The 18361-nt window shown below is 43.6% G+C and overlaps 1 protein-coding gene across 1 annotated transcript in view; it reads left to right on the top strand.

Moving 5' to 3' along the window:
• CPSF3 (cleavage and polyadenylation specific factor 3) overlaps nucleotides 1-15997 on the top strand; it is a 40163-nt gene extending 24166 nt beyond the window's left edge. The window contains exons 12-18 of the mRNA XM_056124061.1: nucleotides 672-780; nucleotides 3547-3645; nucleotides 4106-4200; nucleotides 10527-10614; nucleotides 11393-11462; nucleotides 13852-13948; nucleotides 15801-15997. Of these exons, the coding sequence (XP_055980036.1) occupies nucleotides 672-780; nucleotides 3547-3645; nucleotides 4106-4200; nucleotides 10527-10614; nucleotides 11393-11462; nucleotides 13852-13948; nucleotides 15801-15902 (660 nt within the window). The 3' untranslated portion in view covers nucleotides 15903-15997. The remainder of the gene's footprint in view (nucleotides 1-671; nucleotides 781-3546; nucleotides 3646-4105; nucleotides 4201-10526; nucleotides 10615-11392; nucleotides 11463-13851; nucleotides 13949-15800) is intronic.
• Nucleotides 15998-18361: the final 2364 nt, after the last annotated feature.

Below are 18361 nucleotides of genomic sequence, written 5' to 3'. Positions count from 1 at the left end.
GCCCAAAGTACCTGGAGCCCAGGCTCTATTCCCACTGATACTCCTACTAGCCCTGTGGACCTGTGGGTTAGTACTCACGGGCACAAGGGCTGTGCCTGTGGGCTGGGGTGCTAGGGACTGAGTTCCGGTCGTTGTGTTGCAAAGCAAGCACCCTACCCGCATCTCTCTCTGCCCACCTGTTGACAACTGTTTCTAGAATCTGTTTGTTTGGTCTGGGGCCATATCCGTATCCAGTAGAGCTCAGGGGCTATTCCCGAGCTCGGTGCTCAAGGAACCGTAAGTGGTGCAGGTATCAAACCAGGGTTGGTCCAGGCAATCACATGAAAAGCAAGCGCCTCAGTCCTGTGCTGTCTCTCTGTTGAGAGCTTTAAAAACCCTGGCACTCAGCCAGCCTTTGCTCCTGCAGGGTTGATCGGAGCTAACCTTAAACTAACTGTTGGTGTCAGCTGTGCTCCAGTGGCACGGCCTTCAGAGTCTCATCATCGTCCCGGTGGTTAAGACATAATGACATTTGTATCTTGTCCTCTCTGAATGCTTCTGTTGTTTTTCCATCATTCAAATGTAGACGTATCATTGTGCTTGTCTTGTGTACCTGAAAAGTTGCATTTTACAAGCTTCTGTTTCTTCAAGCTGTTGTTTAAAGTTTTTGGTCTTTTTAACTTTTAAAATAGGTCATGGGCTTTTTAGCAGACAAGAAACCAGAACAAGGCCAACGAGTCTCAGGAATACTTGTTAAGAGAAACTTTAATTATCACATACTTTCTCCTTGTGATCTCTCCAGTAAGTATACTACTAGATGTCAAATACAACTAGATTCTAATACTGAAAGAAAATCTATGAGACCATCTTTTACCTAAAGACCAAATTTCATGTAACAACTAAATAGCACTGTCACTGTCGCACTGTCGTCCTGTTGTTCATCAATTTGCTCAAGCGGGCACCAGTAACGTCTCCATTTGGAGACTTGTTGTTACTATTTATGGCATATCGAATATGCCACAGGGAGCTTGCCAGGCTCTGCTCTGTGAGCGGGATACTTTCAGTAGCTTGCCGGGCTCTCTGAGAGGGACAGAGGAATCGAACCCGGGTCAGCCGTGTGCAAGGCAAACACCCTACCTGCTGTGCTATCGCTCCAGCCCGACAACTAAATAATAAAACAATAAATCAAAGTTAATAACATAGTTAGCTTTATAGGAAGAAACATATTTCTTGAACTGAATACTTAACATCTTTTCTTTCTTGGGAACATATGCTTACTTCTAAGACTTAATCACTTGATTCCCCCATTATTCATTGATTTACTCGAGCGGGTGCCAGTAACGTCTCCATTCATCCCTGTTGCGTGCTAGCATAGCCCAATGGCATCTGTTCATTTTAGGAACATGAAGAGCCTCAAACCGATCATTCAGGGTCTTGACGAAGAAGTCTAAGACAGGTCGACTAATCTTGCTAGTTTATAAGCTTATTTTCTGCCTTTCACATGGATTATTGGTACTTTTATTTTCTGAAGTAATAATGAACTTTATACAAGAGCATTTTGATTTTGATGTGGGGGAGGGGGTTGGGGAAAGTACAGTAAGCAGCACTCAGGACTTATTCCTGGCCCTGTACTCGGGTCCTTTACTGACAGGGTTCGGGGAACCATATGGGATGCTAGGGATCGAACCCCGGTTTGCCACATACAAGGCAAGTGCCCAGCCTGATTTACTAAAGCTCCAGCTCCTTGATTTTGATTTATAGCTCTTCAGGGTCAATCAAAAGAATAGCTGTGTAGAGAACAAAAATTTCATGGTGTTTAGTTTTTGCTTTTTGTGGTTTTTATCTGGTTTGGAGGCCACCGGATAGTGCGAGCGCTCTGTAGTGCTTGTGATTGCTGGGGGGATCAAACCCAGTCAGCACATGCAAGGCAAGGGCATTAACCCTTATGCTATCTCTCCAGCCCTCATGATGTATGTTAAAGTTGAATATATATGTATGTGCACACACACACAACACACATACATATATACATACTGATACTGAAAAAATAAATTTAAAAAAATATATTGATACACGATCACAGCGTGCCACCAGGAGCAATAGCACAGCGGGTAGAGCATTTGCCGACCTGGTCAACCCGACTTCGATTCCTCCGGTCCTCTTGGAGAGCCCTGCAAGCTACCAAGAGTATCTCTCCCCCACAGCAAAGCCTAACAAGCTACCCGTGAGGTATTCGATATGCCAAACACAGTAACAAGTCTCAAAATGGAGACATTACTGGGCCCGCTCGAGCAAACTGATGAACAACGGGAGGACAGTGACAGTGACGGTGATTATAGCAAAGGAAAACATAGAAATTTGGTATCTGCTTTTCCAAAGTTTAGATTTATAAACATTTCTCCATGTGATACATGTCTGGATATGCCAAGCCATCATTGCTTTAGTTTATTTGGGGGCCACACCTGGTTGGTGGTGCTCCCAGCAGTGCCCAGGGTCCATCCAACCTGGGCCTCTTTATCTGCTTTGCACTCAGCCAATTGAGCTAATTCTCTGACCCAACCCATCAGTACTTTTTCAGTAAATATGGTATTACCATAAAGTAGGTAACCAGGTTCAATCCTATCTCTTGATAACAGTCATACGTGCTTTATGAAAGACAAAGCAACAGCAGCTGTGTAGGTATTTGTGAGATGGATCAGCTGTCAGCCTTCAGGCCAGCACACAACAGAATAGAACTTGCTCCTTTTTCCAGCATTGGATTTTTGCTCGTGCCAGGCTGGGAGAACTAATGATTCACTTCCACACCCAGTCTGGGGTATCCTAGGGCAGTGATGGAGAGAAATAGACACTATGGTAAAGAGTGTTTTATGCATGAAACCCGACCATTAGCAGTTTCATAAATCACGATGCCTAAAATACAATTAAATTAGAAAAATAAAAGGCCAGCCTAGGGCTAGAGAAATGGTACAGTGGCTAAGGCATTTGCCTTGTACACAGCAAGCCCAGGTTTGATCCCCCACACCTCATGGTCCCTTGAGCATCATCAGGAGGGATCCCTGAGCACAGCCAGGTGCGGTGCTACAAAAAAAGGGGAAAATCAAACCAATAAAAGCCCAAGCTGAGCCTTCTAACCAGCATGTCTGTTGAGGAAAGCAGAGTTGGGAAGAGCAGACCACGGGCCTTGCCAGTGACGGGGAGAATTGCAGGGTAGGTGAGGAGAGAGTGGGCCTGGAGGAGCTGGAGAAAACTTTGCCAAGCCGAGAGCGCCATGCCAGCTGGTGAAGAGCTGTCGCCACGCAGGAAAGAAGGCAGAGGACAGCATTTTGCCGGCTCTGGGATGCTTGGGGAGAAAGGGGCTTCCTTCTGACTGGAATGTCAGCCTACCCAAGGGGGCGCAGGAGTAGAAGGTGGGGACGAACAGACAACTGGCTTGTTAGCCTGCTGGTCACATTCTCTCTTCACCCTCACCCCTTTGTTTTCTTCACTCCTAATGTGTGTCTGCAGATTATAATTTTTTGGTACCAGTGTTGTTTCTTACCGTGTATTTCTTCTTCACTTTCTCTTCAGATTATACCGACCTGGCCATGAGCACTGTCAAACAGACCCAAGCAATCCCCTACACGGGGCCTTTTAACTTGCTCTTTTACCAGCTACAGAAACTGACAGGTGTGTATATTTGTTAAAATTCACTTCACTGTGTTTGTTCTTGTTTTCTTTTTTTGCCCTGAGTTAGTTGTCTAAGATACAGGTGAGAAAAGTTCTTTTCCTCAGTTTTGCTAATTGTCTCAGTATTGCACAACTTTTTTTGGGGGGGATGGGGGAGTTGAGTCCTTGAGCTGCAGCTGACACCTTCCATGCGGCCGACCTGGGTTCAATCCCCAGCATCCCATATGGTCCCCCAAGCACCGCCAGGAGTAACTCCTGAGTGCAGAGCCTGGAGTAACCCCTGAGTATTGCCGGGTGTGACCCAAAAAAGCAATAAATAAATAATTTTTTTAATAAATAAAGTCTCCTTAGTTAACTTGCCTAAATTTTCATTTTAATTAAATTTTTGTCTGTTTTTCTTAATTTAGATTTTCTGAAAATGTTCCAGAAAATTGAATACATCTTATAAATTTTTTTTCAGGTGATGTAGAAGAATTAGAAATTCAAGAAAAACCTGCTTTGAAAGTGTTTAAAAATATTACTGTAATACAGGAACCAGGAATGGTGGTTTTAGAGGTAAGATAAGTTTGTTTGCCTAAACGAGGAAGTTTAAAAACAGTTGTAAGCATTCACATGTGACTGTAGAGAAAATAAGTTTCTTCCCAGTCTGGAAAAAAAATTGTTGACAATATATATGTATGTGTGTATCTTTTTTCTTTCTAAGATTGGCTTTTCTGGGGTAAAAGATAGGTATGGTCTTGCAAAGCAAGTTGTCTGCCACTTTGCCATATCCACATTTAGATCTATTTTTTTTTTTTTTTTTTTTTTTTTGGTTTTTGGCTCACACCCGGCGATGCTCAGGGGTTACTCCTGGCTCATGCACTCAGGAATTGCTCCTGGCGGTGCTCGGGGGACCATATGGGGTGCTGGGAATCGAACCTGTGTCGGTCATGTTGGCTGCGTGCAAGGCAAACGCCCTACCCGCTATGCTATCGGTCCAGCCCCTAGATCTATTTTTAATGTAGTTTATAGTTTAGGCTTAATGAACTTTGCATGCTGAAAATTTGGGTTTATTCCCTGACACCACATGGTTCCCCAAGCTCTGCCTGAGACACCTGAACACTGCTGGATGTGGCCCCAAAATACCCAAAAGTCCCACAACATATAGTATAACATGACCAGACATTTTCTAAATGCATAGCAACAATAACATAGGCACTAGTCACTTGTCTCAATAGTTTGTATGCTAATGAGTAGAGAGGTCTCTCACTGGATGAAGTCTACTTTGTTGTACTCCAGGATGTCTTCAGTTATATCAAAAAGTATTAAACACTCAAAAGCAAACAAATGAAAAAAGACCAGAGCCATAGTATGGCAGGCAGCTAAGATGCTTGCCTTGAACACAGCAGACCCAGGTTTGATCCCTGGCACCCTGAGTCAACCAGGTGTGATCCATGAGTGCCGAGCTAGAAGTATCCTGAGCACTGCCAAGTGTGGCCCAAAAACAAAAAAAAAAGAGAGAAAAATTATTTTTATAAAGCCCTTGCCTGTAGATGCAATGCTATTCTAACTTTAAACTAGATTCATAGCAATTACTTGTAACAAAAAACTGTCAAAATGAGTGATTATCTGTAACATGCAATTATAGACAATATTATGCAAAATGTTAACATATGGTAAAGAGGGAAATCAGAAACCGTAATTTAATGCTAATTGCTAAATATTTTGAAACCATATTTTTGTCCCCTAAAGTTAACATGCCAAAGAAGATCTTTGAGAAAGCTTTTCAAGTGCTCCGTTTTGCTTATGAAGCACCCAGTAGAGATAATTAAATATTGGTAGAGTTATAATTTTATTTATTTATTTTTAAAATTTTTATTAGTGAAACACCATGAAGTAAAGTTGTAGACTTACAAATTTTTGTACGTGGGTTTCAGTTATACAGTGATCAAGTATCCATCCCTCCACCAGTGCCCATTCTTCACCACCAATGATCCCAGTATCCCTTCCATCACCACCCCCATCCCTATCCCCCCTCCCCCCATCCCACCCCGCCTCTGTGGCAGGCATTCCCGTTTGTTCTCTCTCTCCTATTGGGTCCTGTGGTTTGCAAAAGAGGCATTGAGTGGCAATCATGTTCAGTCTATAGTCTACTTTCAGCATGCATCTCCCATCCTGGGCGGATCCTCCCAACACCCTTTATTTGGTGCTCCCTTCTCTATCTGAGCTGCCTTTTCCCCTAGCGTGTGCGGCTGGCCTCCAAGCCATGAAGTAAACCCCCTGATACTTATCTCAGCTATTCTTGGGTGTTAGTCTCCTATTTTGCTACTTTATGTTCCCCAGATAAATGCAATCTTTCTATGTCTGTCCCTTTCTTTCTGACTCATTTCACTTAGCATGATACTTTCCATGTAGAACTACTTGTCTGTATGTAAATTCCATGACTTCGTCTTTTCTAACAGCTGCATAGTATTCCATTGTGTATATGTACCAAAGTTTCTTCAACCAGTCATCTGTTCTCGGGCACTCTATTCTGGCTATTGTAAAGAGTGCTGCAATGAACAAACAAGTGCAGATGTCACTTCGACTATACTTTTTTGCATCTCTGGGATATATTCTCAGGAGTGGTATTGCTGGGTCAAATGGGAGCTCAATTTCTAATTTTTGAGTAACGTCCATGCTATTTTCCAAAAGGGCTGAACCAGTCTGCATTCCCACGAGCACTGTAGGAAGTCCCTTTCTCCCCACATCTACACCAACACTGGTTGCTTAAGTTCTTTTGGATGTGGGCCAGTCTCTGTGCTGTGAGGTGGTATCTCATAGTTGTTTTGATCTGCATCTCCCTGATGATTAATGATGAAGAGCATTTTTTCATGTGCCTTTTTGCCATTCGTATTTCTTCCTTGAGAAAGTTTCAGTTCATTTCATCACCCCATTTTCTGATGGGATTGGATGTTTTCTTCTTGCAGAGTTCAACCAGTGCCTTATATATCCTTGATATCAACCCCTTGTTCGATGGGTATTGGGTGAATATCCATTCCCATTCTGTAGATTTTCTTTGTATTTTGGTCACTGTGCCTTTTACGGCAGAAGCTTCTTAGTTTAAGATAGTCCCATTTATTTATCTCTGTTTCCACTTGGTGGTCACTGGAGTGTTGTCTTTGAAGATACCGTTAGCCTCAATATCATGTAGGGTTTTGCCAGCCTTGTCTTCATTGTACCTTGTGGATTCTGGCCTGATGTTGAGATCTTTAATCCATTTTGATCTGACTTTTGTGCATGGTGTTTTAGGTAGAGGTCTAAGCCCATTTTTTTGCATGTGGTTGTCCAGTTATGCCAGCACCATTTGTTAAAGAGGCTCTCTGTGTTCCACTTCACATTTCTTGCTCCCTTATCAAAAATGTTCATACATTTGGGGCTGTGTGTAAGGATATTCCACCCTGTTCCATTGGTCTGCAGCTCTTCCTTTGTTCCAGTAGCATGCTGTTTTAATTATTACCGCTTTGTAGTAGAGTTTGAGGTTGGGGAGGGTAATGCCTCCCAACGTCTTTTTCCCAAGAATTGCTTTAGCTATTCGTGGGCGTTTGTTGTTCAATATGAATTTCAAGAGTGCTTGATCCATTTCTTTGAAGAATTTCATGGGTATCCTTATAGTTTTAGCATTGAATCTGTATAATGCTTTGAGGCGTATTGCCATTTTGACATTGTTAATTCTTTCTATCCATAGCAGGGGATATGTTTCCATTTTCTTGTCGATTGCCTCGAGCAGGCCCCAGTAACGTCTCCTTCATCCTAGCCCTGAGATTATATTCAAGGCTCTTTAGGAGAATGAGACCCATCATTGTTACTGGTATTTGGCATATTTGGTAGGCCACGGGGAGTTTGCCAGACTCTGCCCTGTGGGCAGGCTACATTCGCTAGCCTGCAAGTTTGTCCAAAGTAGGAATGAGATAATAAGATGTCATAAAAAAAAGTTCTGATAAGATGTCAGATGTTCCGGGATCTGGATTTTATAGTCTCTGAGTCTTGGCCGCTGATGGGATTACACGGCGCCAGGGGGCCAGGTGGTGGGTGTGACCCCCGCCTACTGGAATTTGGAGGATCTGGATGGAAGATGCTCGACTCCAATCCGAGTAGGCTTGGAGGTCTCGGCCCCGGAACCCGCGTGGCTTTGTCCCTCTGTCAGTACCTTCATGTGTGCGGAGAGTGGTCTCAGCATGGTGGTGGCTGGTCCTGGAGGTCTTCGGCTGCCGGAGCCCCGGTCGGGGCGGGGAGGAAAGCTCAACCCGCTCCCCTCCAAGGGGTCCCGGCGAGAACACCCAGGCGCGGGGGCAGAAGACATTTTCTTGTGTCCTCTTTTATTTCATGGAATAGCGTTTTGTAGTTTTCGTTGTAAAGGTCCTTTACCTCTTTAGTTAGACTGATTCTGAGGTACTTTATTTTCTGGGGCACAATTGTAAACGGGATTGTTTTTTTCATGTCACTTTCCTCTGTCTCATTATTTGCATATAGGATTTTTGGGCATTGATTTTATAGCCTGCGACTTTACTATACATGTCTATTGTTTCTAGGAGTTTCTTGGTAGAGGATTTAGGATTCTCGAGATATAGTATATCATCTCCAAATAATGAGAGCTTGATTTCTTTCTTTCCAATCTGGATGCCCTTAATATCTTTTTCTTGCCTAACCGCTATTGCAATTACTTCAGGTACTATATTGAACAGAAGTGGTGAGAGTGGGCAACCTTGTCTTGTCCCTGGTCTTTTGGAAAGGCCCTTAGTTTTTTCCCATTGAGGATAATGCTTGCCATAGGTTTGTTGTAAATGGCTTTGACTATCTTGAGGAAGGTTCCTTCTAAACATATTTTGGTGAGAGTTTTCATCATAAAAGGGTGTTGGATCTTGTCAAATCCTTTCTCTGCATCTATTGATATGACCATATGGTTTTTATCTTTACTTTTGTTGATATGATGGATTATGTTGATTGATTTCTGAATGTTAAACCATCCTTGCATCCCTAGGATGAATCCCATTTGGTCGTGGTGTATGATCTTTTTTATGAGTTGTTGGATTCTATTTGCTAATATTTTATTGAGGATCTTCGCATCCGTGTTCATCCGAGATATTGGCCTATAGTTTTCTTTGTTGGTGGTATCTTTGTTTGCTTTTGGTATTAGGGAGATATGTGCCTCATACAAGCTGTTTGGGAGAGTTTCTGTTTTTTCAATTTCCTAGGAAAGCTTTAAGAGAACTGGCAATAGGTCCTCTTTAAATGTTTGAGAGAATTCGCTACTGAATTCTTCTGGGCCTGGGCTTTTGTTTGTGGGAAGACTTTTGATTACATTTTCAATTTCCTTGATATGAATGGGTCTATTCAGGTATTCCAAGTCTTCTTGGTTCAATCTTGGGAGATTATAGGAATCCAGGAATTTATCCATTTCTTCTAGGTTCTCTTGTTTCGTGGCATACAGACTCTCAGAGTAGTCTCTGATGATCTTTTGAATTTCATTGGTCTCTGTTGTGATGTCCCCTTTTTCATTTCTAATTTGGTTTATTAGGGTTCTCTCTCTTTCTTTGTGAGTCTTATTTGTGGTTTATCAGTCTTGTTTATTTTCTCAAAGAACCAGCTTTGGTTTTATTTGACCTTTTGGGTTGTTTTTTGGGTTTCCATGTCATTAATTTCTACTCTAAGTTTTATTATTTCTTTCCTTTGGCTGGATTTGGGTTCCTTTTGTTGGTCTTTTTCTAAGATCTTGAGTTGTGAAGTCAGGTTATCTATGTAGGCCCTTTCTTCCTTCCTTAGGAATGCTTGCAAAGCTATAAATTTTCCTCTTAACACAGCTTTAGCTGCATTCCATAGGTTCTGGTAGTTCATGTCTTCATTCTCATTTGTTTCTAGGTATCTTTTGATTTCGTCCCTCACTTCTTTCCTGACCCACTCGTTGTTCAACATTGAGTTGTTTAATTTCCAGTGTTTGATTTGGTTCTCCGTGTCTGTGTGTGATTAGCTTCTGTCTTCAGCACATCGTGGTCTGAAAAGATTGTTTATACTATTTCTATCTTTCTAATTCTATTGGGGTATGTTTTGTGACCTAGCACATGGTCTATTTTGGAAAATGTTCCGTGAGTGCTGGAAAAGAATGTGTATTCTTTCTTTTGGGAATGTAAAGCCCTGTATAGGTCTATTAGCCCTCTCTCTTTATTTCTTCCTTCAAGGCCAATGTTTCCTTGCTGAGTTTTGTCCTTGTTGATCTATCCAAAGGTGATAAAGCGGTGTTGAAGTCTCCGACTACTACTGTATTGCTAGCAATGTCCTCCTTAAAATCTGTTTTAAGTATTTAGCTGGTCCCTCATTTAAGAATGATTTTTTTTTCTTGCTGTACATATCCCGTGACAAATAGAAAATGTCCTTCGCTGTCCCTTCTAATCTTTTTCAACCTGAAATCTATGTTGTCGGATACTAGTGTGGCCACCCTAGCTTTTTTGAGGGAGCTGTTTGCTTGCAGGATTGTTTTCCATCCTTTAACTTTGAGTCTGTGTTTGCTCTGACTGTTCAGATGTGTTTATTCTAGGCAGCAGAATGTTCGTTTCACTTTCTGGATCCATTTTGCCACTCTGTGTCTCTTGATTGTTGCATTTAGATCATTGACATTGAGAGAGATTATTGTCATGGGGTTTTGTGCCATCTTTCTAGGGGTTGGTTGCGCTTATAGGTATTTTCCTTCTTGTCTTACAGGAGTCCCTTTAGTCCTTCTTTTATGTTTGGTTTTGAGTCTATGAAGTTCGGTGTAAATGCTAGAAACAACAATCCCATGAATACAGTGCAGGGGTGTCAGTGGGAGGATGACGGCTTTTGAGGTTGGCCATTGCTGTGTTTTCCTAATTCTGTCTCTTGCTTTACAGTGGTTAGCGAACCCTTCCAATGACATGTATGCAGATACTGTGACAACCGTGATATTGGAAGTTCAGTCAAACCCGAAAATAAGGAAAGGTAGAGAATTCGTTCATGTTTTTCAATTCTTTCCCTTCTGTAGTTCTGTGAACTAAAAAGCAGAAAGCATGATCCTGGAGAAGTTGCAATCTCCTGCCTTATGTACAACAAAGGGCTTCAGAAACATCAAGTTTAGATGTGCCTCTAGAACTGGGAGTTAAAATTTTTCTCTGGGGCTGGAGGGATAGCACAGCAGGTAGGGCGTTGCCTTGCACATGTTTGACCTACCTCACACACCCTGTATGTTCCACAGAGCACCACCAGGAGTAATTCCTGAGTGCAGTACCAGGAGTAGTAACCATGAGCATCGCTAAATATGGCCACCCCAAGTTAAACATAGGGAATTTCAAGAAACCACTGGAAATAAAATTAATCTTTAATAGAATGTGACCATTTCCAAATCAAAGTCTTTGCCTTCATAGAAATATCATACGTGTAAAGAAAACATGAACTATGTGCTCAGGAAGAGGTGGCTTAGCGTGTGCCCTCTGCAGGGGCTCTGGCTCAATCCCCAGTAACACACTGTCCCTGCAGTACCACGGGGTGCAAACCCACCCACCCCTACCCCCGACACACACACACACACACACACACACACACACACACACTCACAGACTCACAAACTAAGAAATAAAGAAATAAATGAAAATATCCGTTTGTTTCAGCAGATTTCTCATTTATTAAAAGATTTCATAGTTAATCACTTTAGCTTAGCAGAAACTATGGGGTTTGGAAATTATTCTAAATAGAAACTTGGAAATTGTCTTTTCATTTTCAGGTGCAGTACAGAAGGTCTCTAAGAAATTAGAAATGCACGTTTATAGCAAAAGATTGGAGATCATGCTTCAGTAAGTATCCCCTGAATACTGCTCAGATTGGTATTGAGGCAGGGGATGTGGGAGCCTGGATTCACTTCTGGCTCCGTTGCTGACTGTCTGTGAGACTCTGTCACTAACATAGTTTGAACCACTTCTTCAGCCCTCTAGCTGGTTCCAAGTACATGTAACATTTTTGGTTAGTCACTTCTCAGTAAGAAAACTAATACAGGGGCTGAAGCAATAGCACGGCGGGTAGGGCGTCTGCCTTGCACGCGGCTGACCCGGGTTCGATTCCCAGCATCCCATATGGTCCCCTGAGCACTGCCAGGAGTAATTCCTGAGTGCAGAGCCAGAAGTAACCCCTGTGCATTGCCAGGTATGACCCAAAAAGCAAAAAAAAAAAAAAAAAAAAAAAACCCCTAATACAGAGTCTCCAGTCTCCAGACTTGCTTATGCTGGCTGGCAGTGTGGACAGAGATTAAGGTCATGATCAAAAATAAGTGCTAAATTCCTGAACACAATGCCTTAGGCTGCTTGGCCATCCTGATAAGTGCTAAATTTGTAACCCAGTGTTACTAAGATTTTAAGAGTTACTTTTCTGGGGTCTAGGAGTTAGCTCAAAGGGCTAGAGTCCATGCTTTGCCTACAGGAACCCCAAATTTTACCTTGATACTACAGTCACCCTGAGCACCAGTGGAAGTGTGCCCTAACTCCCCACAACTCCCCCCCCCCAAAAAAAAATCTGCACTTTTCTGAACACTAGCTGTTGAACCTTAATCCTTTCCTTGATTGATTTTTACGATGGTTTTTCAGATAGCCATATTACAAGTTTCCTAGCACAGAACTACAGTTTATGCTATGTGTTATACCCCAAAAGGAGGCCAGGTAAAGCATTTGAATTTAGCTTTTATAATTTGATCCTCTAGTACAATTGCCCTGGATAGTAATCTCTCAAATAAGATGCCCTGTGTACTTGGACAGTTTTATGCTGATGTTTCTTTCCTCAAATTTGCACCCTGACAGCTCTTTGTAAGCAGCCATTCTGCTTTCAGGAAGGGGAAAACAGGCTGTCAGTGGGAGTGTCCCCGTGAAGCTCTCGCACAGCCCTTGGTGCTGTCATCTGAAGCATCCCTCCCAGGACCCAGCGGATGGCTCACAGGGCTGGCATTCACAGTCAGCAACAGCCTTAGTTTCACTCCCCAAACTAAACAGCACGGCTGGGCCCGAGAGACGATATAAGAGCTAAGACTCTTGCCTTGCATGCGGCCAACCCCAGTTCGAATCTTTGGCACTATAGATGGTCCCTTGAGCACAGAGCCAGGAGTAAGCCCTGAGCACCGCTGGATTTGGCCCAAAACCATAAATTAATAAACAAGCAGCTTCTTACTCCACGTGTTTATATCTTAGGACTGTGCAGGAATAAATTCTGTTTCCCCAAAAGAATAAATGGCTGAAAACTGCCCCGCACCTGAGTGCTGCCAGAGGTGCTAAGGATCGCTTGACTGACCGCCTTGTCTGGCCTGCATCCAGCTTGTTGGACGCAGTTCTGAATTGCTGTTGTGAATGTCTGTATAACTGATAGGGATAAATGTGAAGATTAGTGACTAAATTGTAGTTCCTCGATGCCAGAGGTAGTATCTTAGTGGTTTCCATATCCCCAACACTGGACATAGCACCTGGGACATAGGCAATGCCCAGTAAATACAAGTTTAACTCAAAGGAGGCATCTGAATTGATTTAAAGGAACAGACAGGGTCCAGAGCGCTAATACAGCGGATAAGGCTTTGTATAGGGTCGACCTAGGTTTGATCCCAGCATCCCATATTGTCCCCCAAGCAGGAGTTATCCCTGAGGGTAGACCCACACCCTGAGCATCACTGGGTGTGGCCCAAGAGCAATATACAAATAATCAAATAAATGAATGGAGCAGACAGCCAGTGATTTTGGAAGGCAGTTCCGTCTGGATACCTGAACTGGGATAAAAGCATTGCTGAACTCAGCACCTCATATGGTCCCTCAAGCCCCACCAAGAGTAATCCTGAACACAGGGCCAGGAGTAAGCCCTGAGCACACTGGGGTGTAGTCCAAAATCAAAAGAAAAAAAAAAAAGTAGTCTTGCAGGTTCTCAAACAATGCCATTCTGTTCAATGTTACTTAGGTAGAATATTGATGAAAAAGAAATTCAATCCCTGCTGACCTTGAGGAAGACAACAGTTATAAGAAATCTCGTTTCATAATATGTTGTTTCTTAAAGTTGTACTTTTTAAGATTCTTTAGAGGGGCTGGAGTGATAGCACAGCGGGTAGGGCGTTTGCCTTGCATGCAGCCAGCCCGGGTTCAATTCCCAGCATCCCATTCCCTCAGATATGTAAAGGGTTTTTTACATGTTTTCCCTCTATTATCTCATCTTTTTCTTCAGGGACATATTTGGAGAAGATTGTGTGAGTGTAAAAGATGGTGCTATTCTTGGTGTCACTGTGGATGGAAAAACTGCGAATATAAACTTGGAGACTCGGGTATGGAGCTTTTTGTCCTACATTTCAAGTCATTTGGGAAGTACAGACAAAAATAACCATAATCCCATTCTAAAAGTAGCTTTTACATTTTGACATTTTTCTTCCAGATTTCTCCTACAGTGTTGGACTTGTATTATTATATCTGAGGTTTTTCATCTTTGTATTGTCTCATTTTGTCACGTTTTTCCCATGTTGCTGCACAGTAAACATTTGGGTTTGTTTTTGGGGTTTGTTTGTTTGTGTCAGGGGAGGGGGTTGCAGCTCAATCTTGGGGTTTGAGTGAGGATGCGATTCCCAATGTGTTTGTGTGTGTGTTTAGGGAGGGATAGGGGGTTCAATCTGAGGGCCTGATGATGTGATGCCATGTGTGTGTGCGTGCGTGCGTGCGTGCGTGCGTGTGTGTGTGTGTGTGTGTTTGCGCACATACCAGTATTGCTCAGGGGCCTCCAGGCCTGCACCTGGCAATCCTCAGGGACCATGTGGTGCTGGGTATCCGCCATCTGCAAGGCCTGTGCCTTCACTTCTGTCCTCGTTCTCCAGCCCCAGAGTTATTTTTGAAGATTAGAATAGCTGTCCAGTAACAACATATGCTTTAAATTTTGTAGTTTATGACTACTTAGATTCCTTGAGAAGACACCTGATTTGATCACAAAACCTAAGGAACCAGATATAGTACAGAGGGTAGGATGTTTGCCTTGCACACAGCGACCTAGGTTCCATCTCCAGTACTCCACAAGTCCCACCAGAAGTGGTTCCTGAGAAGAGAGCTATAAATAAACTGAGTCTACGGTCTTACCACACTAAACACGCCTGATCTCGTCTGATCTCAGAAGCTAAGCAGGGTCAGGCCTGTTTACTACTTGGATGGCAGAAATAAACCCTGAGCACTGCCAGGTGTTATGCAAAAAGAAAAAGAAGCTAAAAACAATTCAGGGCTAGAAAGGCTAATGCAATAGACTGGAGCACATATTTTGCATGCAATAGCCCAGGGTTTGATCCCCTGTACCGCATGGTTTTCCCCCAAACACTGAGCTGAGTGCATTCCCTTCAGGGTGTGTCCCCGAGCACAGAAACAAACAAAAATATCCATGTAATTAATTGGAGAATACAGATAGCCAATAAGCATGAAAGATATTCAGATTTGCTAGTAAGTTGCTGTTACTGTCCTCCCGTTGTTCATTGATTTGCTTGCATGGGCCCAGTAACATTGTGAGACTTGTTACTGTGTTTGGCATATCGAATACATCATGGGAAGCTTGCCAAGCTTTGCCGTGCGGGTGAGATATTCTCGGTAGCTTGCCGGGCTCTTCGAGAGGGGCGGAGGAATTGAACTCAGGTCAACCGGGTCGGCCACATGCAAGGCAAACGCCCTACTCTCTGTGCTATCACTCCAATCCCACTAATAAGTAAGGTAAATAAAAAATTAAGGTATCAACTGCACTTACCATATTGGCACAATCATTATAGTATTATGGTGAGAGTTGGGAAGCAGTTATTCTCAGGTGCTTTGGGAACAGAAGGAGGTCGTTAAGTCAGGTGAGAGGTTCTTTCTGCAAGGTGAAAAGCAAATACGTTTTGGCTGACCTTGATTTGATCCCAAACCCGGCACCATATATGGCCTCCCAAGCACTGCCAGGGTTACTTCCTGAGCACCGTCGGGTGTGGCTCAAATACCCCTGTCCCCACAAGTTCATTTTAATCAGATGTAGTCACTGTGCTGTCAGGAATCTGCGCCCAGGCGCATCCCCCACGTGTGCAGTGCAACGGTTCAGGTCCTTGAAGATCAGTGCAGGTGACAGGGCCATTCCTGGGAGAAGTTCATGTAAAGTCGCATTTGTGCTTCCACTTGCAGACCGTAGAATGTGAGGAAGGGAGTGAAGATGACGAATCCCTCCGGGAAATGGTGGAGCTGGCTGCGCAGCGACTCTACGAGGCCCTCACGCCTGTCCACTGACAACTTCCGTCTGTATATGTTAAAGCTGTCTTCTCTTTGCAATGCTGAACTCTATTTCTGTTACTTCAAATAAATACATTAGTTTCTCTGGGGTAGCCTAGTTTTGTTTGGGGGTGCTTTGTGTGTGTGTATGTGTGTGCGTATTCTTTTGTGGCGCCAGGGATGGAACCCAGGGCGTCAGATATAACAAATGGAACATGCCCTCCCACTCAGCCCCATTCCCAACCCCCAGCCTCCATACTTGGGCATAAGTGAAATCTGTGAAATTGCTAATATTATTCTGGAATTGCCAGATAATCTGCCATTATTTTAGATTGGGGTATTTTGTGTTCTGTTTTTTGTATTTTTGGTTTTTGTGGGGTATTTGGAGTTTGTTTGTTTGGGGGTCACACCTGGCAGCCATTAGGCATTACTCCTGGCTTTTCACTTAGGAATGACCCTTGGAGGGCTTGGAGGACCATATGGGATGCTGGGAATCGAACCCTAGTCAACTGTGTGCAAGACAAGCACCTTACCCACTGAACTATCACTCTAGCCTCCATCGTTTAGATTGCTTTGGGTCTGCTTCTGTGCATATATTTTTGCAATTTTCCCAGGGGGAAAAGGCCTTAATTTTTAAGAAAGCCTGGTTGTTCATCTTTTTATGTTCTGAATTTAAATGTATAGAGATTATCAGCAAATTTTAAGCCCCTTTTGTTTTTTTTCTTCCGATATTAAATTTCTTGTTTCGTGTTTATAAAAGTATGGGCTGGAGGGATAGTGCAAGTAGGTTAAGGCTCTTGCCTTGCACTGGCTGACCCCAGTTTGATCCCTGGCACCACGTATGATCCCCTGAGCACCACTGGGTGTAGCCCCCTTCAAAAAATTGTGACTGGGAATTCAACAATACTTTACATTTTTATATAGCCCCTCTACATTAAATTCAGAATTTTGTTGTTTTTTGTTGTTTCTCTGTGCTCAGTTTTAAGGGCATTCAGGTATCAACTGCTGCCGTGTTTCAATTGTGAATAAATCTTAAGTTCAGTCTCCTGACATGTAATTCAGATTTGCAGGTAATTGGTCACAGAAATGAGTCAGTCATAAGCAGCAGGTCAGCCCTGCTAAGGGCTTCTTTCGCATCTGCTTCAGAAACTCCCTCTCGGGGACTGTATAGGAGCTTGGTTACCTCAGGCCTGACTTCCAAGTCGCCTCCACCAAATGCCACCCAGACTGGTTCAGTGCTCACCGTGCCTCACCACTGGGGAGAGGGAAAGGAAAATTGGACTGTTCTGATACTTCATCCCTGTGTTCAATTGACAAACGTCAATGCAGAATTTCACTTTTTTTTTTTCTTTTTGGCTTTTTGGGTCACACTCAGCAATGCTCAGGGGTTATTCCTGGCTCTGCACTCAGGAATTACTCCCGGCGGTGCTTGGGGGACCATATGGGATGCTGGGGATCAAACCCAGGTCGGCTACGTGCAAGGCAAATGCCCTACCCGCTGTGTTATCGCTCCGGCCCCAGAATTCCACATTTTTTACTTGAAATACATTCCTTTTATAAGATTGTATTAAAACATTTTCTTTCAAAGGGAGATGGAGTATGGGCCACACCCAGCAATCTTCAAGGGTTGCTTCTCATTCTGCACTCAGGAACTTCTGGTGGTGCTCAAGGGACTGTATGTGGTGCCGGGAATTGAGCCCAGGTCAGCTGTGTGCAAGACAAAGCTTTACCCACTGACTAGCTGAAAAGAAATGCCCTTTCACCTATAGAATCCCTCTCCAGAAGTAACATTTAAGAACTGAGGTTCTAAATCTCTCCTAAATTAGAACCTTCTTCAGCTCTGCTATTCTGTAAATCTCGGTAATTCTTTCCCCTGTGGTCCCTGTCATGCCTTTTTCTCCTGGTAGCTGATTTCTTGAGATAAGAGACTTATCCTCATATTTCTGTATTTACGATGAGGACCAAACCCCTTCCCACAACTGAATAGTTTTCTCTATCCTACCTGCACTGTGGAATAATTAGGGAACGTCAAAAATGTGCTGATGCGCTGACCCTCTGATCAGCACTTATTTTTATTATTTAATTTTGGTGTTGATCATCTCTGCCCAGCATATAAAGCTCCAGAGCTCCAGATTCTAATTGATTCCCAGTGGCAGCTCGGCAGTAACCCTTCCCCGCCTTCCAATCAAGGGGCGATCAGGTGTTGTGACAAAGACTATCTTGTGGCCACGATCTTTTACTGACCCTTCACATCCCCTACCCACAGTCCGCTTCTCTTCCTGTGAAGGGGGGGGGGGGGGGGGTGTCACACCCGGCGATGCTCAGGGGTGACTCCTGGCTTGGCACGCGGGAATTCCCCCTGGCGGGCTCGGGGATCGAACCCGCGCAGCCCGCGTGCAAATTTCTGCCAAGAGCCCCGCTGGCCGTCCGCGTGGTCTCCCTAGCCCTGGGCGGCAGAAGGACCCGCCCAAACGCCT

The sequence above is a fragment of the Sorex fumeus genome, unplaced genomic scaffold, assembly GCF_029834395.1.
Source record: "Sorex fumeus unplaced genomic scaffold, SorFum_2.1 ptg000006l, whole genome shotgun sequence".
In the NCBI taxonomy this organism is placed as follows: domain Eukaryota; kingdom Metazoa; phylum Chordata; class Mammalia; order Eulipotyphla; family Soricidae; genus Sorex; species Sorex fumeus.
The sequence above is the reverse complement of the archived record's forward strand: the minus strand, read 5'-3'. Positions and strand labels throughout refer to the sequence as shown.